A 21,400-nucleotide genomic window follows, 5' to 3' on the forward strand; every position below is an offset into this window, starting at 1 on the left:
GCAAATACGTCAGCAGAAAAATTAAAATAAAACATGTGACCCAGCAGGATATTAGCGAGGCACCAACAGTAACCACAAAGAAAAGCTCAAGAAGTAAATTACAGACATGAAAACTGCAGGCAGAAGCTGTCAAATCGATACAACAAGCATCAAAAGTGCTTCATCTGGCCTCTTCATCTGCAGCTTACATGTGGTTCGGTGAGACTTTTTTCCACTGCTGAGAATAGAAAAAAAAGAGGAAAATGTGGCCATCATGCACCGCTCAGCTTGGGGTTCATTTTCCCCTCTTCATACAATGGGCTGGATCATCTATCAGTGTGTGTTCAGCACACAGGGGGAGCGAGAGGAAGATGGATGAGGAACATCCTGGGATCCAGCCTGTTTCCATGAGCGAGTATCACCAGGCCAGAGTCAGACACTGACCGAGTAGTCTGATCCACAACTTAGGAGGGATTTTCTCCTTTAGATGGCATATCGGCTACTGAGTTATACAATCATCTATTTCAGTTAGAAAGGTCCAGTGTGTAGGATTTAGGGGATTTAGGAGGATCTATTGGCAGCTTTGGAATATAATATTCATTTTTATGTTTTCATTGGTGCATAATGACATGAAACTAAAAACTGCTGTGTTTTTGTTACCTTAGATTGAACACTTTATGTCTACGGAGGGAGTGGGTCCTCTTCCACGGAGTCTGCCATGTTGCACCACCATGTTTCTACGGTAGCCCAGGATGGACAAACCAAAGACTGGCTCATGAGCACATGACCCATTCATGTTTTTTGCGTTTTTTAGCAGCCACCATGAGGCAAGAGGTATTCAGTTGGATGCTGGACCTTTAATTTACATGTGAGTCAGGTAGTTGTTTGCTTCTCTTGCGATATTGTTGTATTGTTGCTCAATACCCTGACGAAGACTGTGTCATCAAAACATTGATAATTTAATTAAGTGTTTTCTTTATCGTGGCTACAAGTGTGCGACTATCTTCCTTAACACCTGTACTTTTGTCATGGTTAGCACCTCTCCAATCTTGGTGTATGTTCCTCTACTCTCTCATCTTCAGAGGCATCGAAATCAATCTGAAACACAACACTTTAAGGATTATTTGGTACAAATACCCAGGTTGTACCACGTCCAGCCTCTTCTACGAGAGCGACCAGGAGATGACATTAGTATTCAACAGATGCTGCGAGCCGGCTGATTGCTGACTGTGCTGACTGTGCTGACTGCAGGGAATCGGGAAGTCTCTATTGACTCGGTCTGGCTGCTAACCAGAGTTAGTACCCTCTTTCCTTCCCACATTAAAACACAATTTGACACCTGAGTAGACGGTCACATTAAACGACAGAAAGCCACTAACAGTCTCCCTATATCACACACTAAAGTAAAAACAGGCTTTTAAATTTTGCGGATGGTGAGCTCACATTAAGGGAGGGTGAATCGGTAAGTTACTTCTAGACTCCTGTGTTGGTATGTTTGGATACTGCAGAACTGGCTTGTGGTGATGATGTCGGTGCTTCATGTAGGTGCCGCTCTCCCGCAGGCTGGCTGGTTGGTTTGCTGAGTCGCTGTGGACTTCCTGCCTGGTGAGGCTCCAACTAAAGCAAAGAACCACTTCTACCAGCCCTCACTTCATCCCAATGCTAATGAGCTGTGACAGGCACTCAGCTCGCCGGGGTCAGGTTACCCTACGTCTGTCTACAAGCATACAATTTGTGTGTCTGAGTGTGTGTGCATCTGAGGTATTAATGGGGTGATGTTGAGAGAGGGTGTAGCAGCTTTTCACCAACACCTGATGGCAGGCCACCCAGATCAATACTCACACACACACACACACACACACACCTACATTTCACTCATCAAGATTAATTAAAGTATTACTACAACAATGTTAAAACATTATGACAAGTCTGACCAATTTAACAGACTCAGACAAATTGTGTAATTTCTATAATTATCCAATGGTTTGGCCACAGTAATTGGGGAAGCACTGAGTAAATACAAGCCAGAAAGACTGCAACTGATATGAGAAGAAGTTTGCTACAATCTAGAGACAAACGCACCCACAAATACATGTAAAACTTAAGTGCATATGTGAGCCGTGAGGAGAAAATATCCCCTAAAGCAAAACAGCAGAATGCACTTGCATGTTTCAAGGGAAGAAATGTGACGCTTCAATAACCCAAATGTGATAAAACTTGCACAAGTATCATTCAAAGGTATGTGATGAAATTGAACCTGCAAGAGTCATCAAGTAGAAAAGAGTTCCAGGCAGCAACAAACATTGTTGGAAACGAAGACAACTCGTAAGAAAACTCTCTCCAGACGGCAACAAAACTAAGACCACAAGAAGGGAAATGATGGAATTTACTGTGCTGGATGACCAGCTCCGCTCTGTGAAATGCGGGGCTTCAACACTTCGACATCTCCACCCTCACTACACGCTGCCAAACTGACATTTCATCTCCAGAGCAGCTGTCCCACATCTGTACTGTCAGAGAGTGAATTCCTTTAGAAACATTTGTAAAAAGCTAAAACTCAAACACAAACACTGGGTCGTTAAAAAGCATTTCAACAACACGATCTAAAATCTAAAATATACCTCGTTATCAGTTAACACCAACTACTTGTTTTTCAGCCACAACCAATTATACAAAAAGTAAAATGCTACATCCAACATTTGTGCGTACGCTCAAACATAAAGCCTGAATGGTGTGCACACTTGCCAGTGTCACACACTGTCTTTTTTGGGGGGGTTGTGAGTATACTTAAATATAACACATTGGCAGTTGACAAGAAAGGACTACTGACACTTTCATATTCATATTCAGTTCTGATGGTCATCCTGCATCAATGAATTAGAAGTTTAAAGTTTGGTGTGTCCTGCAGGTCCTTATTAAAACAGTTTACTGCGTATTTAACTAGTCTGTCCCTGCAGTATTTAAAACCAATGCATGAATAAAAAAAGTGCTGAAAACGTCCATAACTTGTTGTCGTGACCCATGTTTAACTAGTATTAGCACACAGGTTTTTAATGTGACGAAGTATTGAGAAAGGTTTCAGTAAAGCCACAATTCAGCCATAGGAAAGCAGTTGAGAAGACAGTGAGTCTTTGTAGTCTTCTGTATCTCTTTGACGAAAGAGAAACATAATAATAAAACTCAACAGAACAATGATTATTACGTTACTAAGGAGCTGAATAAGAAAAACAAGCACGGCCGTGCACACAGCCTGGGCAACAGTGTAGACTGTTAAGGTTTGGACCCTGGTCAGAGTAGTTACTCTCTGCAGTGAGGGTGCAATGAAAACACCTGTAATCACGTCTCACTACGCCGTGGTGCAACTACAGTATCTCCTCCTGAAGTCAAAAGGGTAAATCAGTAGCTCAACTTTAATATGGCTACTTCTATCAATCCGAGGTTAATGTTTAACTCACATCAGGCCACCAGGCTCAGGAATACAGACAGGACTTATTTAGTGTCCACGTATCCTCTCATTAGGCAGCTTGAGTCATAAAAAGAGTAAAAATAGGCAGCTGGCTAAAAGCCCACCGAACCAACCCACAACCTTCCAGGAGGTCTGTGGAGGCACGGCCCTCGCAGCACAGCTGGCTACAAAAGCAAGCACACACACACACACAGCCCACGTGAAGGGCCTGCTTTAGTGGTGGCTGCTGTGAGAAGATGTGAAGTACGTGGGCCCTCGGTCGCTTGTCGCAACTGACGATGACACACAAAGTGCTTTTCTTTAAAAACAGCTAATATGTCCATTTATTAATGTCCCGTGCATCGTGTTTTTGGTTCTTGTCTATCATCGCAAAACAAAATTTAAAGGTGCAGTATGTAGTTTGGGGGAAAAACTTTTAATCAGAAGAGAAAGATCTTCATTGACTGATTTTTTTTATGCCTAAACAAACTAAATAAACAAACTCTGTTTTCATTACTGAATAAACTGAATAAACAAACTGACCTTAAAGGACAACACAATGTCATACTGTTTTACTTTGTTTATATGTGGCGGACCCTGCCACCTTTCTAGCTTCATACAGTGTTCTAGGGACACTATTTTGTTCTGAGAACAGCTTGTTTATTCATGGAAAAAATAAATATTTCTGAGTTTGTATTATTACCTAATTAATATTGTAAATATTAAAATCCTGAGTTTGAAATTCTTCTGCAGAACGACATAGTGCCCCTCAATGTTCAATATGCACCAGGTATTTCACAGGGAATAAAACTGTGGTACAACAGAGAGAGTGGACTGTTCTGCATTCCCTCTAGCTGTACATGAGTTAACTTTCACATCCTGTTTTTTTCACATCATCACTTAACTCTTGAACATATAAGCAATTTTGACTGAAGTGCACTTTAAAAAAGCACTACACAGAAAAGGAAAGAGTGAACTTGCGGACGCCCCGAATGCAATGTCAAAAGCTGGAGGCGAATTGTCCTGTTGGAAAGCCTTCTTGTTACAACACAGAATCTAAAAACCAAGCCACCCTGACAATAAAAACTAACTTTCTTAAAAGCAGTTAAGGGATTGAAAACAAGCCCATGCTCCACTGCATTAACATCCTCTGATGTTTGCATTGTACTGACAAAAGTGTGGAGTGCAGCGCCTCTCAGCCACACAGCCTCCTCTTGGATATCTTTCAGGGATTGATTTGTCCTTGGGGACAGATGAGTCTGAGACACGCCCACGCTCTCCTCTTTCCTCCATCTCTACCTTTTTCCCTCCTAATGCAGCAACAAATCAAAGATCTCCTAATCTTTCAGACCGAGCCAACAGAACCAGATCATCAAAACTAATTTTCTCTGCGTCTCTTTCTGCTGTAAACACCCAGCTTGCATCATTCAAAACGATGTTCCAACCTCTAATTAATAACTGTTATTTAAAACCACTCACTGTCTTTTTAATGAGCATTACAGACACCGCACAACATGCCACAACAAGAAAACCTCTGACTGCATGGCTTATTGACGACTAGTCATAGCAAATATCTGCAAATTGCTCAATACTCCGGAAATGATGCTGCTGTACTGTTCTCTCTCAATACTTGCTTCATCAGTTACAGGAGTGTTTTGTGTTTTTGAGGCATTTACACATTAATAATGAGGTTAGCGCCGCAGGCTGCTCTCAGAGTTGTAAAACACCTCCCCAGGTGTACTAATATGTGACAAACTGCATGACATTCCAGCTTCTTCCTCCTCTCATTCACCCTGCAGGGGAGTGGAGGAGCCCTCCAGCTCACATATGTAAGACTGAAACCTGTCACATTCACAGAGGAGGCCGGGAACAATAACCGCCTACATGAGGGAGAAAGGAGTAGGACGGCCCCCGAGGCATGCGCCATCCCAAAACCGAGCCGTCCACCCCTCATTAGCGCAGCGTGGATCCATAATCCTTGGCGTTCTTTGAGGGCACAGGTGTCCTCTGTCTGTCCTCAGATTAGCTTTGTAATCCCCACGACCCCCTGCTCCGGCTCAGCGGCCTCCTCCATCGAGACAGTAGTGTTTGTGTTTGTGGAGCTGTTCGCTGGAATGGCGAGTTCAAATGTTTGAGCCTGCTGGCCTCTCATTTTCACCCCTTTTTACAGGCACATTCCTTAGAAATTCCTTTCATTTACTTCAGTGTGGCGACCTCACATCTTCTGACAGGAGTTCATCAGTCTGTAGCAGCTATTCTTAGCTGTGAAACATCGCCTCATTGGTGTAATTTTCCCAACATTGTCATCAAACCACTTTCTGAAAGAAAACACAGAGTAGAGCAGCTGCAACTGTATCAAAATCTGAGTGTAAAGCAAAGGTGTCTTCAGTTAAAAATCAGCAAAACAACCTTTTGGGCAAACCAAAAGGTTGGTGTGGTGTTTACATTGTGGGTGAAATCTTAATACAGAGTGGGCTTCAAGCTGGACGTTACCCCAAATACCGGAAACATTATGGAGATGATTTGGAGCAGCAGGAAGTTGTCCAAATAAAACAAGCGATACACAGAGGAGCCCTTGCCAGGCCAGATGTTGCGAGGTTGCGAAAGTGTCTGAAATGAGGTGGAGTCCATGTTTTTGTCGAAGCGAACAAAGAATCAGAAACGCTGTTTATCTGTAAGACAAACAACGGCTTTCAAGCCAGGAGTGGGTTATAGAATGAGATCACTGGTTTACTTGAAGTTTGTTATATAAGGTTTGAAGAAAGTTTAGTTACTTCCCTGGTGATAAACTTTATCTGAGTAGGTGGTGGTGGGATGAACAGGAAATGTATGAGCTCACAAAATGAGTCTGGCTAATTTAATGATGCTGCTAAGTATATAATCCTGCAGAGCTTTTAATCTGTTTTCTGTGAACAACATCCCAACATATACATCCACACACTCATCTGCAAAATTGTGATGTAGCATTATTTATCTGAGTTTTTCACATGTTGTCCCCTTTCGGATGTGTAATAAATTGATTATTTTTTGCATCTGAAGAGTCTCTGTTGTTTGTCAGTGTGTTTGCATCCCCTCGTGTGTTAGGGGAACGTTACAATGCAGCATGACATTATATAACAAATTTAATCAGATGTATTCAGGTCTGATCACACTGGAATTGTTCCTGTGGTGTAATACGTCAACAGCTTCCTCCTGCACTGTCGCTTTAATACAACATAAAACAAACTGAAACGAAAACTTTTCCCTGAAGTCTCTGTCTCAGGACAACAGAACAGTAGAAGAAGTGTAGTAAACAACAATGGAAACTATAACAGACTCAATAAGGGTGGAAAATACATTATTTTTAAAGACTACTACCTGAAATGTGTAGTTATTTTCATGCTTCACAAAACAGTCATTGTGACAAAAATGCAACATAAACTAATAACAGATTTAGACTTATTTAAGTGGTTTCTCAAGCACGATCTGGCTTGTTCTCAAACATGCACACTAATAACAGGCCTAAACATCTGCACTCATACTGAAAGCTGTGCTTTCGGTTTGTTTTTGCTGATATGGAAGACTATCTGACGGGCTTACTGATGTTTGGAGATATCAAGTTATTACACTCTCACACAGGCCTAGTCTCGTCTTTGCTTCCTCTCAGATCCTGGAGTAGTTTTGGTTGATCTGCTAACAACTCTGACGGAGGTAAATAGATGATTACCAATGAATAACTTAAACCCAGTAAGCGATCACATCCGATTATTCCCCTAAAATCCCAAACCATCATCTCTTCAGCGCTGAAGAGTACAGCACAAACTCTTTAGAAGACACATGCTCCGATGAAGGCCACTAGGCCGAAACGTTAGCATGTTGTTTGACATGGTCAGAATTAATTTGTGAAATTGTGATTTGTTAACTCTGTCCTGAAGGAGGTAGCGTGTGCTGCCTTTATCCCTTTGGATAGTTCAGCAGTTGCAATCATCAGAACTCACTTTTTCTAATGAGATAATGGATGCACTCTTAGCTGCAGGTTCCCAACACAGATATGTGCTCCTGTATCATCCAATAAAGAAAGGCTGAATGTAAACTTCAAATTAAATTATTAAACTCTATACATTACATAACCACTGATCACATCACCCTTTTCTCAACAACAACAAAAAGCAAACACAAAGCAATTACAAGCAATCCACGGGGACAAGCAGAAGTGTATCAAGCAGAGTGGACAAAGTGTGCGCACAAAATACTGCGTAATGCGTTGTTATCAACTGGTATCACCAACAATGGCTAACCTGACTATAACTGGTTTTCTGACTTGTTCTGGAATGTGGTCAACTGTCAACAGAACAAAGTCTTTCCCAGCTCCGACTCTGAGATGTTATCACTGGCTGATATTATTCACAAAAAGTACAACCAACACTCGCAAAAATAAACATAAAGAGCATATATTTGTATAACTTTAGCTGAGCCAACGGAGAGGCAACTTGATAGGTCTGCCACGGTAGCAGCGATAGCATTGGAGGGCAGATATTTGTGTTATGATTGCCCTAATCCAAACTGGTGTCTTCACTACTCACTACTATAAGAAACAGATACGTCTACTTATCTGTTCTGCATTACGACTTGTGTGTTATTACAGGCTTTTCATTGATAACTAGACTGGCACTCAGTAGAGCGCTCGATCTGAAATTTTATTTGGATCTGCATCAAGTTTCACGCACTCATTAAATACCAGCAACCTCACTACGTCTGATTTTTTTCCCATCAATATCGATGCATTATTCCAAGGAAATAACGAAAATGTCAAAAAAGCACAGTGTTAAAGAAAGTGAGAAACACATTCCTGGATCCGTCCCTTTATCCGGATATGCACCAAAAGTTAATATGGTCTATTCTGGGCTGAGACTCATCCTCAGTCCAAGTTCATGGAAATCCGTTCAGTTATTTTTGTGTAATCCCTGCTGAAAACCAACCCACCAACAAGCAGACATGGTGAAAATATGACAGAGGTAATTACTTGCTTATCTTTAGCTTTGAGCCTGTGATCCTGGGACCGTCATCTCTGTAATCTGCTGTATTACGTATTTCAAATGCATTTCTAAAAAAATGCCAGTTGAACAAACTTACTAAAAATAAGAAAAGAAAGCCATCAAAAAAACAATAGGCTGCCATGAATGAAAGTCCCTGCTTTAGTTTTAGTTTTACTGGAATAAGTGATTACTTAATCTAAACCCTAACACGTGAGCACTCCACACTGCTTTTGTTTCATGTGGGGGGTCCTGGGTGACGGTCCTGTCCAGTAAAGCCTGAAACAACAGACTGTTGCATTGTGTGGAGCTGTGATGGGGCCTACATTGAACTCCAGCACAGAGCATTTAAGTACATTCAAATGCAACAGGACCTCCCATTCGGCTCTGCAGATGTTCATTCTGGCAAGTCGCTACCCGATAATACCTGCCTTTTTGACTCCGACGGCTTCAAAAGCAACGTATGTCACGAGAAAGAGACATTCAGGAAGAAAAGCCTGAAAAGAAGTGGAGAATAAGGTGCTGTTCGTTACTACTCTGTCTGCTCACTTTTCTCCATTTGTAGGGGAAGGACACAGAGTCGATGTTGTACAAGCTTGTAAAAAGTCCAAACATGCACTAAAAAAACATCAGCTGATAGACCATGAGTCCTCGTCTGTATACAAGCCTCAAAGATCCACATTATTCAGCTCCAAAACAGGGACAACAGATGAAACCATTATGATGAATCTGCAGTTCAGCCTAAAATCAAACAGTAAACACACTCAATAAAGCTCAAGGCCAGTAAAAGAGAGGGTACGAGTGCCACAAGATAAAGCCGACCCTGACGCCACAACACACCGCTCTTTTGTCACAATGACACAGACATCTGAAGGCTGCTCTGGACGTGCTTTCTGATAAAGCTCAACACCATGAACATCAACTAATTCTTAACACTTCATAACAAAACACCCACTCTTGTCTGGTGCCGAACTTTGGCCCAAGCAATCTCAGTTTTAAAAGCGCAGCTGCCATCTTGGAGCCCGGACAGATCCTGGACCATAATGCACTTCTCTACACAGCACTGACTCTCCAGTTCTTCTGTGCAGTGACCCCTTGGACAACACTGGCAACCGGCTGTGACCAACATGAAAAGGACTCCGGCTGGCCTTTTCCAGGCTACATCTTCCTGCTTCTTACGCAGGGAGACCTACAGCAAAGATCCCCATGGCCAAGTGAGGCTGCATCCAAACTAAACCTTTTTCTCAGGAGTGACGTCAAGAAAGCTGCCGGGGAAAGTTTCTCTTTCTTTCATGACAACAAACAAAAGCTCAACTGCTCCGGATATTCTGTAGTACGACAGCGTATTAAGGCCATTGTAGGAAGAAGAAACTACAGAGCAGTGGGATGGGGGTAAACCACAATAATGTGGCCTCTCTGGCGTGATGAGGTTGATCCAACCTTGCAAAATGAAGCAATGAGATTCCTTGACAAAGAAGAAAAACTCATTTTTTACTTGCAAATTTATGACAATTTCTAACAATATTTTTGTTGTTTTCTCATAATTTGTGACTTTAATCTCCAGTTTATGGAGAAAATTCAGCTTTCTTGTATATTTGGGGTTGTGTGTGTCAGATTTTCTTTCTTTTCTCGCAAATTTAGGACTTAGCACTCAAACAAGGGTCAGGGACCGTCGTGATCAGGTATAATCACACTGAAAACACCCTGAAAGGTTTTCACAAAGTTTTAAAGTCAGCCTTTGCTTGCTCAATACTCTTGGTACTCCCTGCCACCCACGCAGCAGTGCAGTAAACCAAACCACCCCCAAATGTGCGGATGTCAAAACTGAACCGAGAGGAACAATACAGATTGAAGCCCCAGTGGTTTCATCTCAGCGGTGCCTGCATGTAGCCAAGAGACCTGTTCCCACATAATCAGCTGACCCTCTGCCAGCCAGGCAAGATGCCCCCAGGCTCAGCTTCGGGGTTTTGAGCAGCACAGTCTCGTTCGACACCGCAGCACCTCACATCCCTTCTGAGAGGCTGCGAGGGCCACCGACTGCCGGATCTCATCGCTCCCCAAGCATTTCATGCTCAGCTCTGTTACGGCTAATTGGTGGGTGAGCGTCCTGGGGCTCCAACACAGCAGAAAACACACATGCCCATACACAAGCAATGCACACACTCATATTTGGGTATGTGTGGTGGCCTCTCGCAGCCTGCCGGGTCTGGGTCCAGTGCCAGGCTCCGTCTTGGGCTCTCCACAGAATAAAGAGCAGCTCTGTTCCCCGGGCCTGCTGCACGGGATTCAGCCACAGTTCACCCTCTGCTCCTTAGACAATAGCCATTGTTCTGCTTTTTAATGAAGAAGAGTCGACATGGAAAAACTGGGAGGGTTAGCTTAGTCACTTCCTGGGTCCCGCATGGCAATGTAGGAGATGGAGGGATCACTGTGTTCACACAAGCAACAGACTGCCTCAAGTGCTCAAAGTCAAACCATCTGTCAGAATTAGGGATGCACCGATGCATCGGCCGACCATCGGCATCGGCCGATGTTCGGCTAGTTAACTGCCATCGGCCATCGGCAAAAAAAGATTACATTCACCGATGGCAGTGGCCGATGTTTATGTTGATTTAAATGTCGCATGAACGCTGTGCTCGGGAGGAACCTTTCTATTTTCCTTTTTTTGGGGGGGGAACATAACTATGCCCACAAGAGGGCTATTTTTCAGAAAAGAACTTGTCATGTTAATTACCGTAAGGTTAATGTCAACTAAAAATTGATATTAAAGGTTGTTTTTGTTTCATAAATTTGTCTCATTTAATTTGTGCTAATTAATAGTATGATGAAGAGCTGATAGACATTTAAAATAGTTCAGTAATGTTTCTGTGGCACCAAAAACGAAATAAATAACAAAAAGAAAAAACATCGGCATCGGCCATGTTGTTATTTTAAACATCGGCATCGGCATCGGCCCAGAATTTCACAATCGGTGCATCCCTAGTCAGAATGTAACCAGATTTAACATTTATAACTGTTTATCTTTTTATTTTACTTCCACATCAGCTTCACAAACGCGATCATAAAGTGTCCTGGTAAGGTGTTGTAAAAGTCTGTCGAACTCTACTGTGGTGACAAACACATGTTTTGTGTTATGGATGATGTTTTCATGGTGGTGTGGTCCAAAATCTCCCATACAGTGGGTGTTCAGGTGGGTTGAAATGTGGTGACAGAAAAGCCCATCGAATATGACTGTCAGCATTTTTGTTCCCAGAATTCAGAGACTCCTAATTTTCTTAATCATGTTTTTTCTGCAAATTTGTCATCCATCTGGGAAATCATCTATATGTCTGAATTAGTTTAAAAAAAACATCTTTCCACAAAAACATAATGTTTGAAACAATGACAAAGCAAATGTTTAAATCAGCACTATTCATTGTTTTTGGCTGCCTGGGGCTGAGCATCTAGCACACATTTGACACGCTTAGTCAAATTAAGTCGTTCTGGCTAATGTTATGTTGGCAAACAGCTGACTATTTGCACACCAGCAGAGAGAAAGCAACATTTACATCCATTGGAGTCGAGTTTCTCACCACCTGACAAAGTCCTGTAGCTCTGTTTCGGTCTCAACCAACAACTATGAAAAACATCTGAGTTTTCAGTTGCTAGCTGCTATTTTTGTCAATGTCCCATTTGATGCTAGGGAGGTAGCATACAGTGGGTTTATCTGAGATTGTTTGTAGCTGTCTGCCGACAACGCCAAAAAGAGCCATGAGAGTGAACCAAAACCGTATGTTGATGGGCCAAAAAAACAAAACAATGAGTTGAAAGACATCAAAACAAAAGCACAAAAAAAAGTGTGTCCCCTTACATTTGTCGTAATGGAGGCGTTTTTGGCATTCGTAACATGCGAGAGAGAAAAATGACAAGAAGTTTGTTTGCTGCTCCTCGCAATAACGTTATGTCTCCACGTCCCATTTATTATTTTCTTATTAAACCTTCCTAGGTGAACTCAAGACGCTCAGTTAACATTACATTTTTGGCAGCGGTGTTTCTTTTCTGCTGGCCACTATTAGCATATTTCATTCAATCATGGCGTTATCAGCGCTATTGTGTTTTTTTTAGCTTAGCTTCCTCAGAATCGCTAGCCAGCAAACTTAATTTCAAGCTTTTGAGGTTGAACACAGCTGAGAAAACTGTCTCCCACCAACACTGATGTCATCGGCCATTGCGATATTTTCACTGTGGACTTCGTCATATGCCAATTCGTTAGACATTGCCCAACCCTAATTCATTACTACAAGCGGCACCTTTCACATGATTCACTCATGTGTACGAGGCACTGTTTAAATAAAAATATTGATTAGTGCAGCCTATTTTTAACACTATTTAGTTTTGATGAAGTACAGCTGAATACTTCTTGGAAGGGTTTCATGCTGAAAGCACAGCTAGCTCGGACCTGTCAATGTGACAAATTAGACTTCAGCTGAACATGAAGGCTGCTCATGTGATTAATCTGGGGAGTAGATTTCAGATGCGGGGCCTCACAGCACAAATAACAGCAGCTCGGGGTGCCTCAGCAGCCTTTAAACAAAGCAGCTTAGATGTAATCTGGGCAGACTATTGAGAAGAGCAGCCACAACGACTAACGCTAAGCCTATAGTCCCCCATATGGCATTTAAATGAGCGATGACTGTAAACTTCTCTGCCTCCCTGACAGCAGTCGTGATATTCAGCAAACACTGCAGCCGTGAGATTGAAGTGGATGGGATCCTGGATGTGGGTACAATCTAATTTGATGTCAACTCTGTGGTGAGCTGACGCAGAGGAGCAGACATGAGGCCTGAGCTGAATTCCTGTAACACCGAGTCATTTTCCTGTGGTTCAACTTGAAGCATATAGACTGGCTCATGCTCTACATGTGACTCACAGGGATTGATTGCAGTCATTTCACATGCTTTCAGCCCGTACGCACTTATAGACCTGTGAGACAAAATTGCCACTTTGAAGCTTTGCTTATACCCTCTAATGGTCGGCTAAATGACAACGTTGGATTGATTAGGCAATGAGTGCAGAGCAAATTGATCTGCCGGGATGTTGATATGATCAGCCATAAAGTATATTCACTGAGAGCAGGGTAAACATCAAGAGGCTGGCAATGATACTGGCTAAATATCATGTGCAACCCATCTTCTTCTTGTCGACTTCAATACTATGGCAACCACAAGAGAGGTGAAGGCTTGCAAACACGCTTCCCAGAGTAACTACAGAGATATTTTCCCTGGGAAAACTTAAGCTCTCAAAACACTGCATTACAGTAATATTCACAAGACATACAAAGCAAAGAGCAGGACAAACACACAGCAAACCACTTACTGGAAAACTCATAAACAGTGAATAAATTCTAGTTTATACCAGCATGAAAATCTACCGCCCTTCGGGACTTTAAACCATGCATATTTGGGTTTAAACTACACCTCACTTCATGGCCAAGGTCACATGTGAATTAGCCTCTCTTATCGTGGCAGCGGCCGTGCATTACAATTAGCCTAAGTCTATTTCGAAGATCAGCCTGTGGCTCCAGGGATTCACGAGACACAGACTTCAATGGGAGTGTTTCATTTAGTAGAAAACGCAGACTCAGCCGGCAGTAAACCCACAACTTTCTTACAGATCACTGCATGTAACTAGCATAAATGTCAGACTGAGTCAAATATCAGACTGGAAATACTGAGATACACGTTGGCAAAAGCTGGTAGGCTATTACCACCGACAACCTTATCCCTGTGAGGTGTGTTAAAATGTAACCAACTTAAGCTGTGAATGAGCTTAAAGCCGTTAAAATTGTTTACATAATCCGGAAAGGAGAAAGATTTTGTTTTAGTTGCATTTGAACTTTAAACTGTCAAATTTGCAAAAAGACAAACAAGAAAACATGAATGTAGCCGAAAGAAGTTATTTCCTGATGAGAACGTCTCTCTTCAGACAGTAAGCAGAGTGCAGTTAGTATAATGTGTATTTGTGTGCGTAGAGGAAATCACTAAGCTTAGACAGCACTCCAGGGTGTGACTATTTTGGACCAACAGACCTTCAATAAACACAATTACTTGATGCATGTGGTGTTTGCAACTCTATTCCTGTTCACCATCATTTTCATAATGTGTTAATAAATTAGATTAAAGTTGTATTGTGTGCACCAAACTTATGCGCTGGTGCACCTCAATGGAAAACAGTTCTATGCACCACTGCAACCAACGTGACGAGAGAGCCTGGTGCCCTGTTAGACATCACAAACTGTGAAGCTGACTTTGGAAACAGAACAATCTCAACTCAAGGTCCTCTTACTCACGTTGTTCTTGAACTTCATCTGCTGATAAAAGACACATGTTCCTGGAGCTTTTTACCTTCAGTGGATTCTTTTCTGTCAACCACATTCTTCATGTTGAGTGGGGAAAAAAAGCTGACAAGCTGGTGGAAAATGTTTTTTTTTTATACTCTACAAAACTTAATGGGAGTGAATGGCTTCTTTCATAGGGAAACAAACAGGCCTGATATCTCCAATTACTACGATGAGGAGAGACAACCAGTAATTGCGTTGGGTATTACACATCAATACTTTTTGGCTACTGACAGAAATGTGCCTGTAGCTCCAAGTAGTCTTGCTTATCTATTCCTTTGGGTATTTTCTAATTTAAGTGAAGACATCTAGAAATTTAGATTATTGTATCATTGACGCACTGGGAAATTTAACATTTTCTTAATAAAAAACAAAAAGAAAACATGTCAGACTACATAATTGATAAAAGCTCTCGTACTATTAGGTTGTGTATCAGCAACATTCTCTTTCAATGAAAACATTGCGTATTAAAATGCTCATTAGGCCTGTCACGATAATCAATAAATCAATTAATCATACGATAAATTAAAATGAGCTCGATAATTTTGCCGGCCTCGATAATTTCCATTTGCATGCTTGTTTGTTTTCCTCGTGTCTCTCACTAGAACCCTCTTGTCAGTCACTAGCCCCATTCACGCAGCCGTTTGCATGCGGGGATACTGCGCCAATTCTCCGCATCCGCCTTTGTGTGAACGTTTCAGATGCGGTGAGGGGTGAAATTTCGCTGCGCCTCCGGAGGTAGTATCAGAGGCGAACCGAGCCGGCGGCGCGGAGCGAGGGCGTGTCGATCTGATGGTGTTGGTGTCTGATAACTCTACAGATCCTTCACTCAACAAAATAAAAATAAATGTCCCACAAAGCAACGTTACAGGACCAAACAACAGGAACGTAGTAACTGGTCGTGTCTTTGGCAACTTATGTGAGGAAAAAAATACCGCAGTTATTCGTGAAGAAGTGTCTGTCAGCCTGTCGGTCTGACCGACTCTTCGTCACATTTCTGCCCGAAAAACAGCGTCTGTCCCCGGCAAAAAACTTTAACTCACCAAGTGTCTGTCAGCCTGTCGGTCTGACCGACTCTTCGTCACATTTCTGCCCGAAAAACAGCGTCTGTCCCCGGCAAAAAACTTTAACTCACCAAGTGTTAGTCGCGCGACGGTCAGTTACTGTTGTCATGGTGACGGTCAGCCCTCCCGAGAGTGAAATAGTCAGACAGCGTCCAGTTTACTGATGGCGATTATGTAATTATGTAAATGATAGAAAAACGTAACTTTGTCACTTTCCAGGATGTATGGTGTGTCAGGATCTCAATCACAACACATTATAACAGCATCCATATGATTATAAACAGACAGCTGGTACATGTTTAGATTAACAGGTAAACACCGGGAAACACCTTGAAAAAAAACACATACGTCATCATCATCACGTGTACCGTCACGCCTCCACATCACTACAGACAATGGTGCTAACATTGTTGCTGCAGTAAGGAACCGTGGCTGGCCATGGCTCAATTGCTTTGGCCACAGCCTCCATCTTTATTTATTTTGGATATTTAAAATGTCTTTTTCACATTCCAATGTTAAATATTCTTTAGAAATAAAGGTTTATTGATCTTTGAAAGGATGTACTTGCGTTATTATGCCATTATCATTATATTAGTTGAAAAATGGTCTCAAAGCGACAATATTATCGTTTATCGCAATAATTTCTAGGTCAATTTATCGTCCAGCAAAATTTGTTATCGTGACAGGCCTAATGCTCATGAAATGTATAATGTTGCCATTTAAGTTCACAGAATGGACCATCAGAGGCCAACATCAGTTGCCGGTCAAAGAATCTAATCATTTGTACAGCTGATGAATTTAACACAACTCTTCGTGTAGGAATTAGCCTCATGTTATATGCGGAGTTACACACATATGTGGTCAGGTCAGATGATGGAAGTCATGCATCGACATATGAAAGGAGGCTTTTCACAACACGCAGCAGCACCAACCCAAACTCAAATACTGTACGTCCTTGATAAGAAATTCAAGGGTTTGGCGAGGTAAGTTCTTCAGTGTGGTCTCACACAGCACAAGCCTTTACTCCAAACGACTGCCTACTGAAATCCAGGACTTGCCTGATGATCAAGCATATTAGGAGTGGCAGGTAAACAATCCTGCTGCTGTTCTGTCACGCCCCAGATTGAGTGAGCACATGTTGAAGGCAGTCTGCAGTGTTGCATCATTTAAAAGGCACAATGTGTGATTTCAGCCGTTAAGGATCTCTCAATTTGAACGATGGATACAAAAAGATGCAGCTGGATGACGTGAAATAGCGTGGAAGTTGTCTTCATTGCTTAACAACCAACCACAGACAATTTTTGCACGGTGGCCATTTTCAAGCTCAGGGTGGCATTCGAAAAATGCTGTTATCAAAAGGAAAATGTTGTATGTAGGGAGTTGCGATCATCTGACAGCCTCCTGACTGATCAGCAACCAAAAATCCTGAGGGACATTGGGCCATGTTTCAGGGAATGTAAAATTAACAGCCCACACTGTCTTAAAATATATGATGGGTGCACGGAAGTGGCAGGAATCAGCAGCAAACAAAACTCCAGCACTCTCAGAGAACAAATTTTATGTTTTATAAATGAAGCGTTTCAGCACTAAGCCTTCATCAAAGACAATAGCTAACATTAGCTAACGTTAAATAAAGGAGTTCAAAATGTGTGTTGATATTTAAGAACTAATTTACAGTTTTCCTTTTATATCATGTAGCACGATCAACGTTAGCTGTTGTCTATCGTTAGCTCAAAGTTAAAAGGTATGTTGTTTTACCATGAAATATGGTGAAATTTTCAGTATCCACTACTTGTCCTGATTCTCTACATTTATACGAATCGCAGTACCACATTTAAGCTTTCCACCTTGAGCGTGATAAAAGAAAATGGCCGCCATGTGACTATGGTCTTTTGCCAATGAAAATTCTTTCAGACATGGCTCAGGCAGAAATGTTCACGGGCGAGTTGATGTATTCAAATTTTATTCGTGTTACATTTAGTCATGTTCACCGACTGCCTTTCCCCGTTTCCCCTGAAGTTATTGCAACAGGTGACCAAATGAAACACAGATCTAACTTAAAATTAAAGCTTTTACTTCATTTGAAAATTGTCGGAAACATTTGAGATAGTGTAAAGAAAAAAACTCAACAAAATATATAACAAAGGTGTTGTCCTTTTTACAACCTTTTTATATGGAAATGTTTTAACAAGAATCTCCTCGATGAAGAAGCAAACCAGCCAAACCGGATCAACAAAACATTTGTAGGTGTTGATGTGACAAATTAAAGCTCAGCGTTGGCAAACAATATGAGAACTGGTTAACGACTAGGTGAAAAGGTGTTGGATCAGCAGGGAAGAACTACTTAAACCTTGATCCATTGGCACTGATAACCGCTTATATGTTGAGTTACAAAGAAGAGGCTTGACGAAGCATCATCCAAATGATCGTCTCCCATTCAAGCTCAAGTGAGGTCATCACAGTCGCACCACTTGTGCCACTCACTCCAGCGCTCAGTGGAGCCAACTGCTATCAGGCACGGCTGAGACACATTAGGGTTTAAATGGTGGTAAATAACGCTAAACTCTGTGATTACAGCTCTAAATTCTTCTAATGCTGGAGGGCTTCCATCCCGCCAAAGAGCTGAGGCATCACGCTGGCAGCAGGGAGGAAGAAGGGAGGGAGCGCGGGTGTTCCTGACATGCTACGAGGATCGGCTTTTCTGACAGCCAGCCCCATGAAATCCTCGAGTTTGGTCGACTTTTTTTTTTTTTATCTTTCTGGAAAGCATAATAAGGATTAGTTTTGTGGATCCTAATCATTTTCTCACCCCTGACATTTACTCCTCAGAGAGTTTATGGACCCAGATTGTGAGAGGGGATACCTTTGCAGGAAGTAGGTGACTGATCAAGAAGAAGACTCAAATCCCTCTGTGGTGTGACGTCAAAAAACCTCCCCACCCTCAAGTCTTCTGAATGGGATTCATCAGTGTCTGACAAGCAGCAATCACACCCCAACTACACAACAGTGATTTGAGTTCCAACTCAACTTGATCCACTTTCTGTAATGGGCTTACAGGCTAAAAAGATCTGTGCCACCTCCAACATTAACAAAAACAAAGCTCTGCAACAGCTAAAAAAAAAAAAAAGGAGCCAAAGAAAGAAAATTAGACCCTTTTCTGTCATCTTAAATACAAGTTTGCAACACAAGAACCTGCTCGTAGAAGTCAAATTCCTTCCTCTGAGCAGCTAATGTTTGAGAGCAGTTGGCCAGGCGACAATCACGTTTGACCCACATTTTGCCAGCTCTCAGATTTCACCATCACTCCACTGTTCTTCTATTTAGGCCTTTTATTCACTGACTTGGGGAAAACTGTGTGCTGGAAACTCTCCTGATCAGCAAAAAGTGAAGTGAGTAACGCTTTAGCACCAAATCTCTGTCCTTTTTTTTTTACAACTAAATCCACACAAACAAACAAAGCCGCTAACATCAACATAAACACCTTTCCTCTTAATTCAGGTCTTCATAATGTGTCCATACTACATCAGATCCTCTTTTAAAAAGGGGTACTATGTAGTATTGGGGGAGAGAGAAAATCTTCAGTGATTGATTTTAATGCCTAAACAAACAAAATAAACACTCCTTTTGTTTTCATGGCTGAATAAACAGACCTTAAGGGGCACTATGTAGAAATGTAATCTTAGAATTTTAACATTTATAATATTAATGAGGTAATAAAGTCAGAAATATTTATTTTTTCCACAACTGAATAAACAAGCTGTTCTCGGAGGAAAATAAGGTCCCAGAACAGCTTGAAGCCAGAAAGGTGGCAGAGTCCGCCACATATAAACAAAGTGAGTCAGTTTGTTTATTTAGTGTGTTTAGTCAATAAAGGTCCGTCTCTTCTGATTAAAATTGCTCCCCCACCTGCACCTTTAATATTGTAAATATCACATTTCCGAGTTTGCATTTCTTTTCCAAAATTACATAAAGTGCTACTTTAAGCGCTCGAGGGATCTTTCAGCAACACCAGGAATGTTCAGCCGTCCGCTCCCAGGTAACATAATTGTTGACAGACGCCGTTGACACTTTATGATGTGACAGATGTTTCAAAGGACCTGGCATGCTGGGCACTTAGAGCTTCAGTAGTGAGCCAGCCAGTGTCTGGACTCATAAAGTTGAAGGGGGGAGAAGAAGAAGACAAAAAAAAAAGCCATAAAAGCAATAATTTGCTGTGTGTTATGACTGCAGGTGTTTCCATGCGACTACACTTGGAAATTTACAGAAGCAGGTACTGGAGGCTGCTGGAAGCATTTATTATCTTGTAGTTTGGAGTCAAAGGAGCAGAAATGTGATGTTTGATAGGAGGCAGGGGGCTGGTTTCAGATTTAAGTGGCTCAATAAGCTGCAACTTAAATTAAAAAAAAACAAAACAAAGGGGGGTGGTTGAAAAGGAGTGCAACAGATGCAAACCTGTGTGCTCTTTTAGGTCGGAATAGCCCTTTTTTCCCCCAACAAAGAGCAGGCGTGCTGGACTAACAGAGGTCCAACCTACACACACACACACACACAGCTGTCCATGTCCCAGGACACTGAAGCATGGAGGGAACAAAGAGACAAACATTCAAAATGACTTTCGTGTTTTGTTTTTTTCTTACCAACACGGTTGCAAATCTTTCCTCCAGTTCACCTGGATCAGGCATGGGCAGTTTCAGAGGCATGTTGTGTCCTCTGAAATCAGTGTGCTGGTCCATGCTCCCTGCGTTCCCCATGTTTCCTCTGTGACCAACAACTTTTCACCCCCACCCTCCTTCTCCTCTCCTCCTTCACTCTCCTCTCTTTCCCCACTTCTTCTTCTTCTTTTGAGGAGAAAGAAAATCTCCGCACGGCGATGAAAACAAACAAAAAAAAGACAAATATCCTCTTTGGTTTTTTCTTGCTCAGTCGCCCCTCACTTGCTCCTGAACAGCTTTTCTCCTGCTCACTTCTTCTTCTTCTTCTTCTTCAACATAAAGCGCATGTGAGGGAGGCAGCATAATGCGACGGGTCCCAGCAGCAGCAGCAGGAGCAGCAGGAGGAGGAGAAGCAGTAGAGGAGCCTCTGGGTGTTATGAGGCATTTTCACGGCGGACCTGGAAACTTGACTCGATCCCCCCTTCGCTGTTATCCGTATCTTGCACAATTTCGGCTCCACTCCCAGTCGGTAGTAATGACGACGAGCATGATTCACGCTTGTTGCAGTCTCCCCCCTCCGTCCGCCTGTGAGTTGTAGTGAGTGGAGCTGGCTCCTCTAATCCCTCCGCTGCTGACCGGCGCGTTTAAGGAGAGGAGGGGGCTCCACACACACACACACACACACACACACACACACACACACACTCAGGGCACACACACCGCGGCAGCACACACTCCCATACCCTCCCTACAATGAGCTCTTTCAGGGGTAAGCCTCCCACTTCTTCTTCTTCTTCTTCTTCTTCTTCTTCTTCTTCTTCTTCTTCTTCTTCTTCTTCTTCTTCTTCTTCTTCTTCTTGGGGCGTAGCTCC

General features: G+C 42.3%; 1 protein-coding gene across 3 annotated transcripts in view; it reads right to left on the minus strand.

The window, feature by feature from the left end:
* The window catches only part of fmnl2a (formin-like 2a), a 62,652-nt gene extending 42,025 nt beyond the window's left edge, over positions 1 to 20,627 (minus strand). For all 3 annotated transcript variants that reach the window (XM_073473563.1, XM_073473562.1, XM_073473564.1), the window contains exon 1: positions 20,514 to 20,627. In XM_073473563.1, coding sequence (XP_073329664.1) covers positions 20,514 to 20,627 — 114 coding nt within the window. The remainder of the gene's footprint in view (positions 1 to 20,513) is intronic.
* Between the last annotated feature and the right edge of the window lie 773 nt (positions 20,628 to 21,400).

The sequence above is a fragment of the Pagrus major genome, chromosome 9, assembly GCF_040436345.1.
Source record: "Pagrus major chromosome 9, Pma_NU_1.0".
In the NCBI taxonomy this organism is placed as follows: Eukaryota; Metazoa; Chordata; class Actinopteri; order Spariformes; family Sparidae; genus Pagrus; species Pagrus major.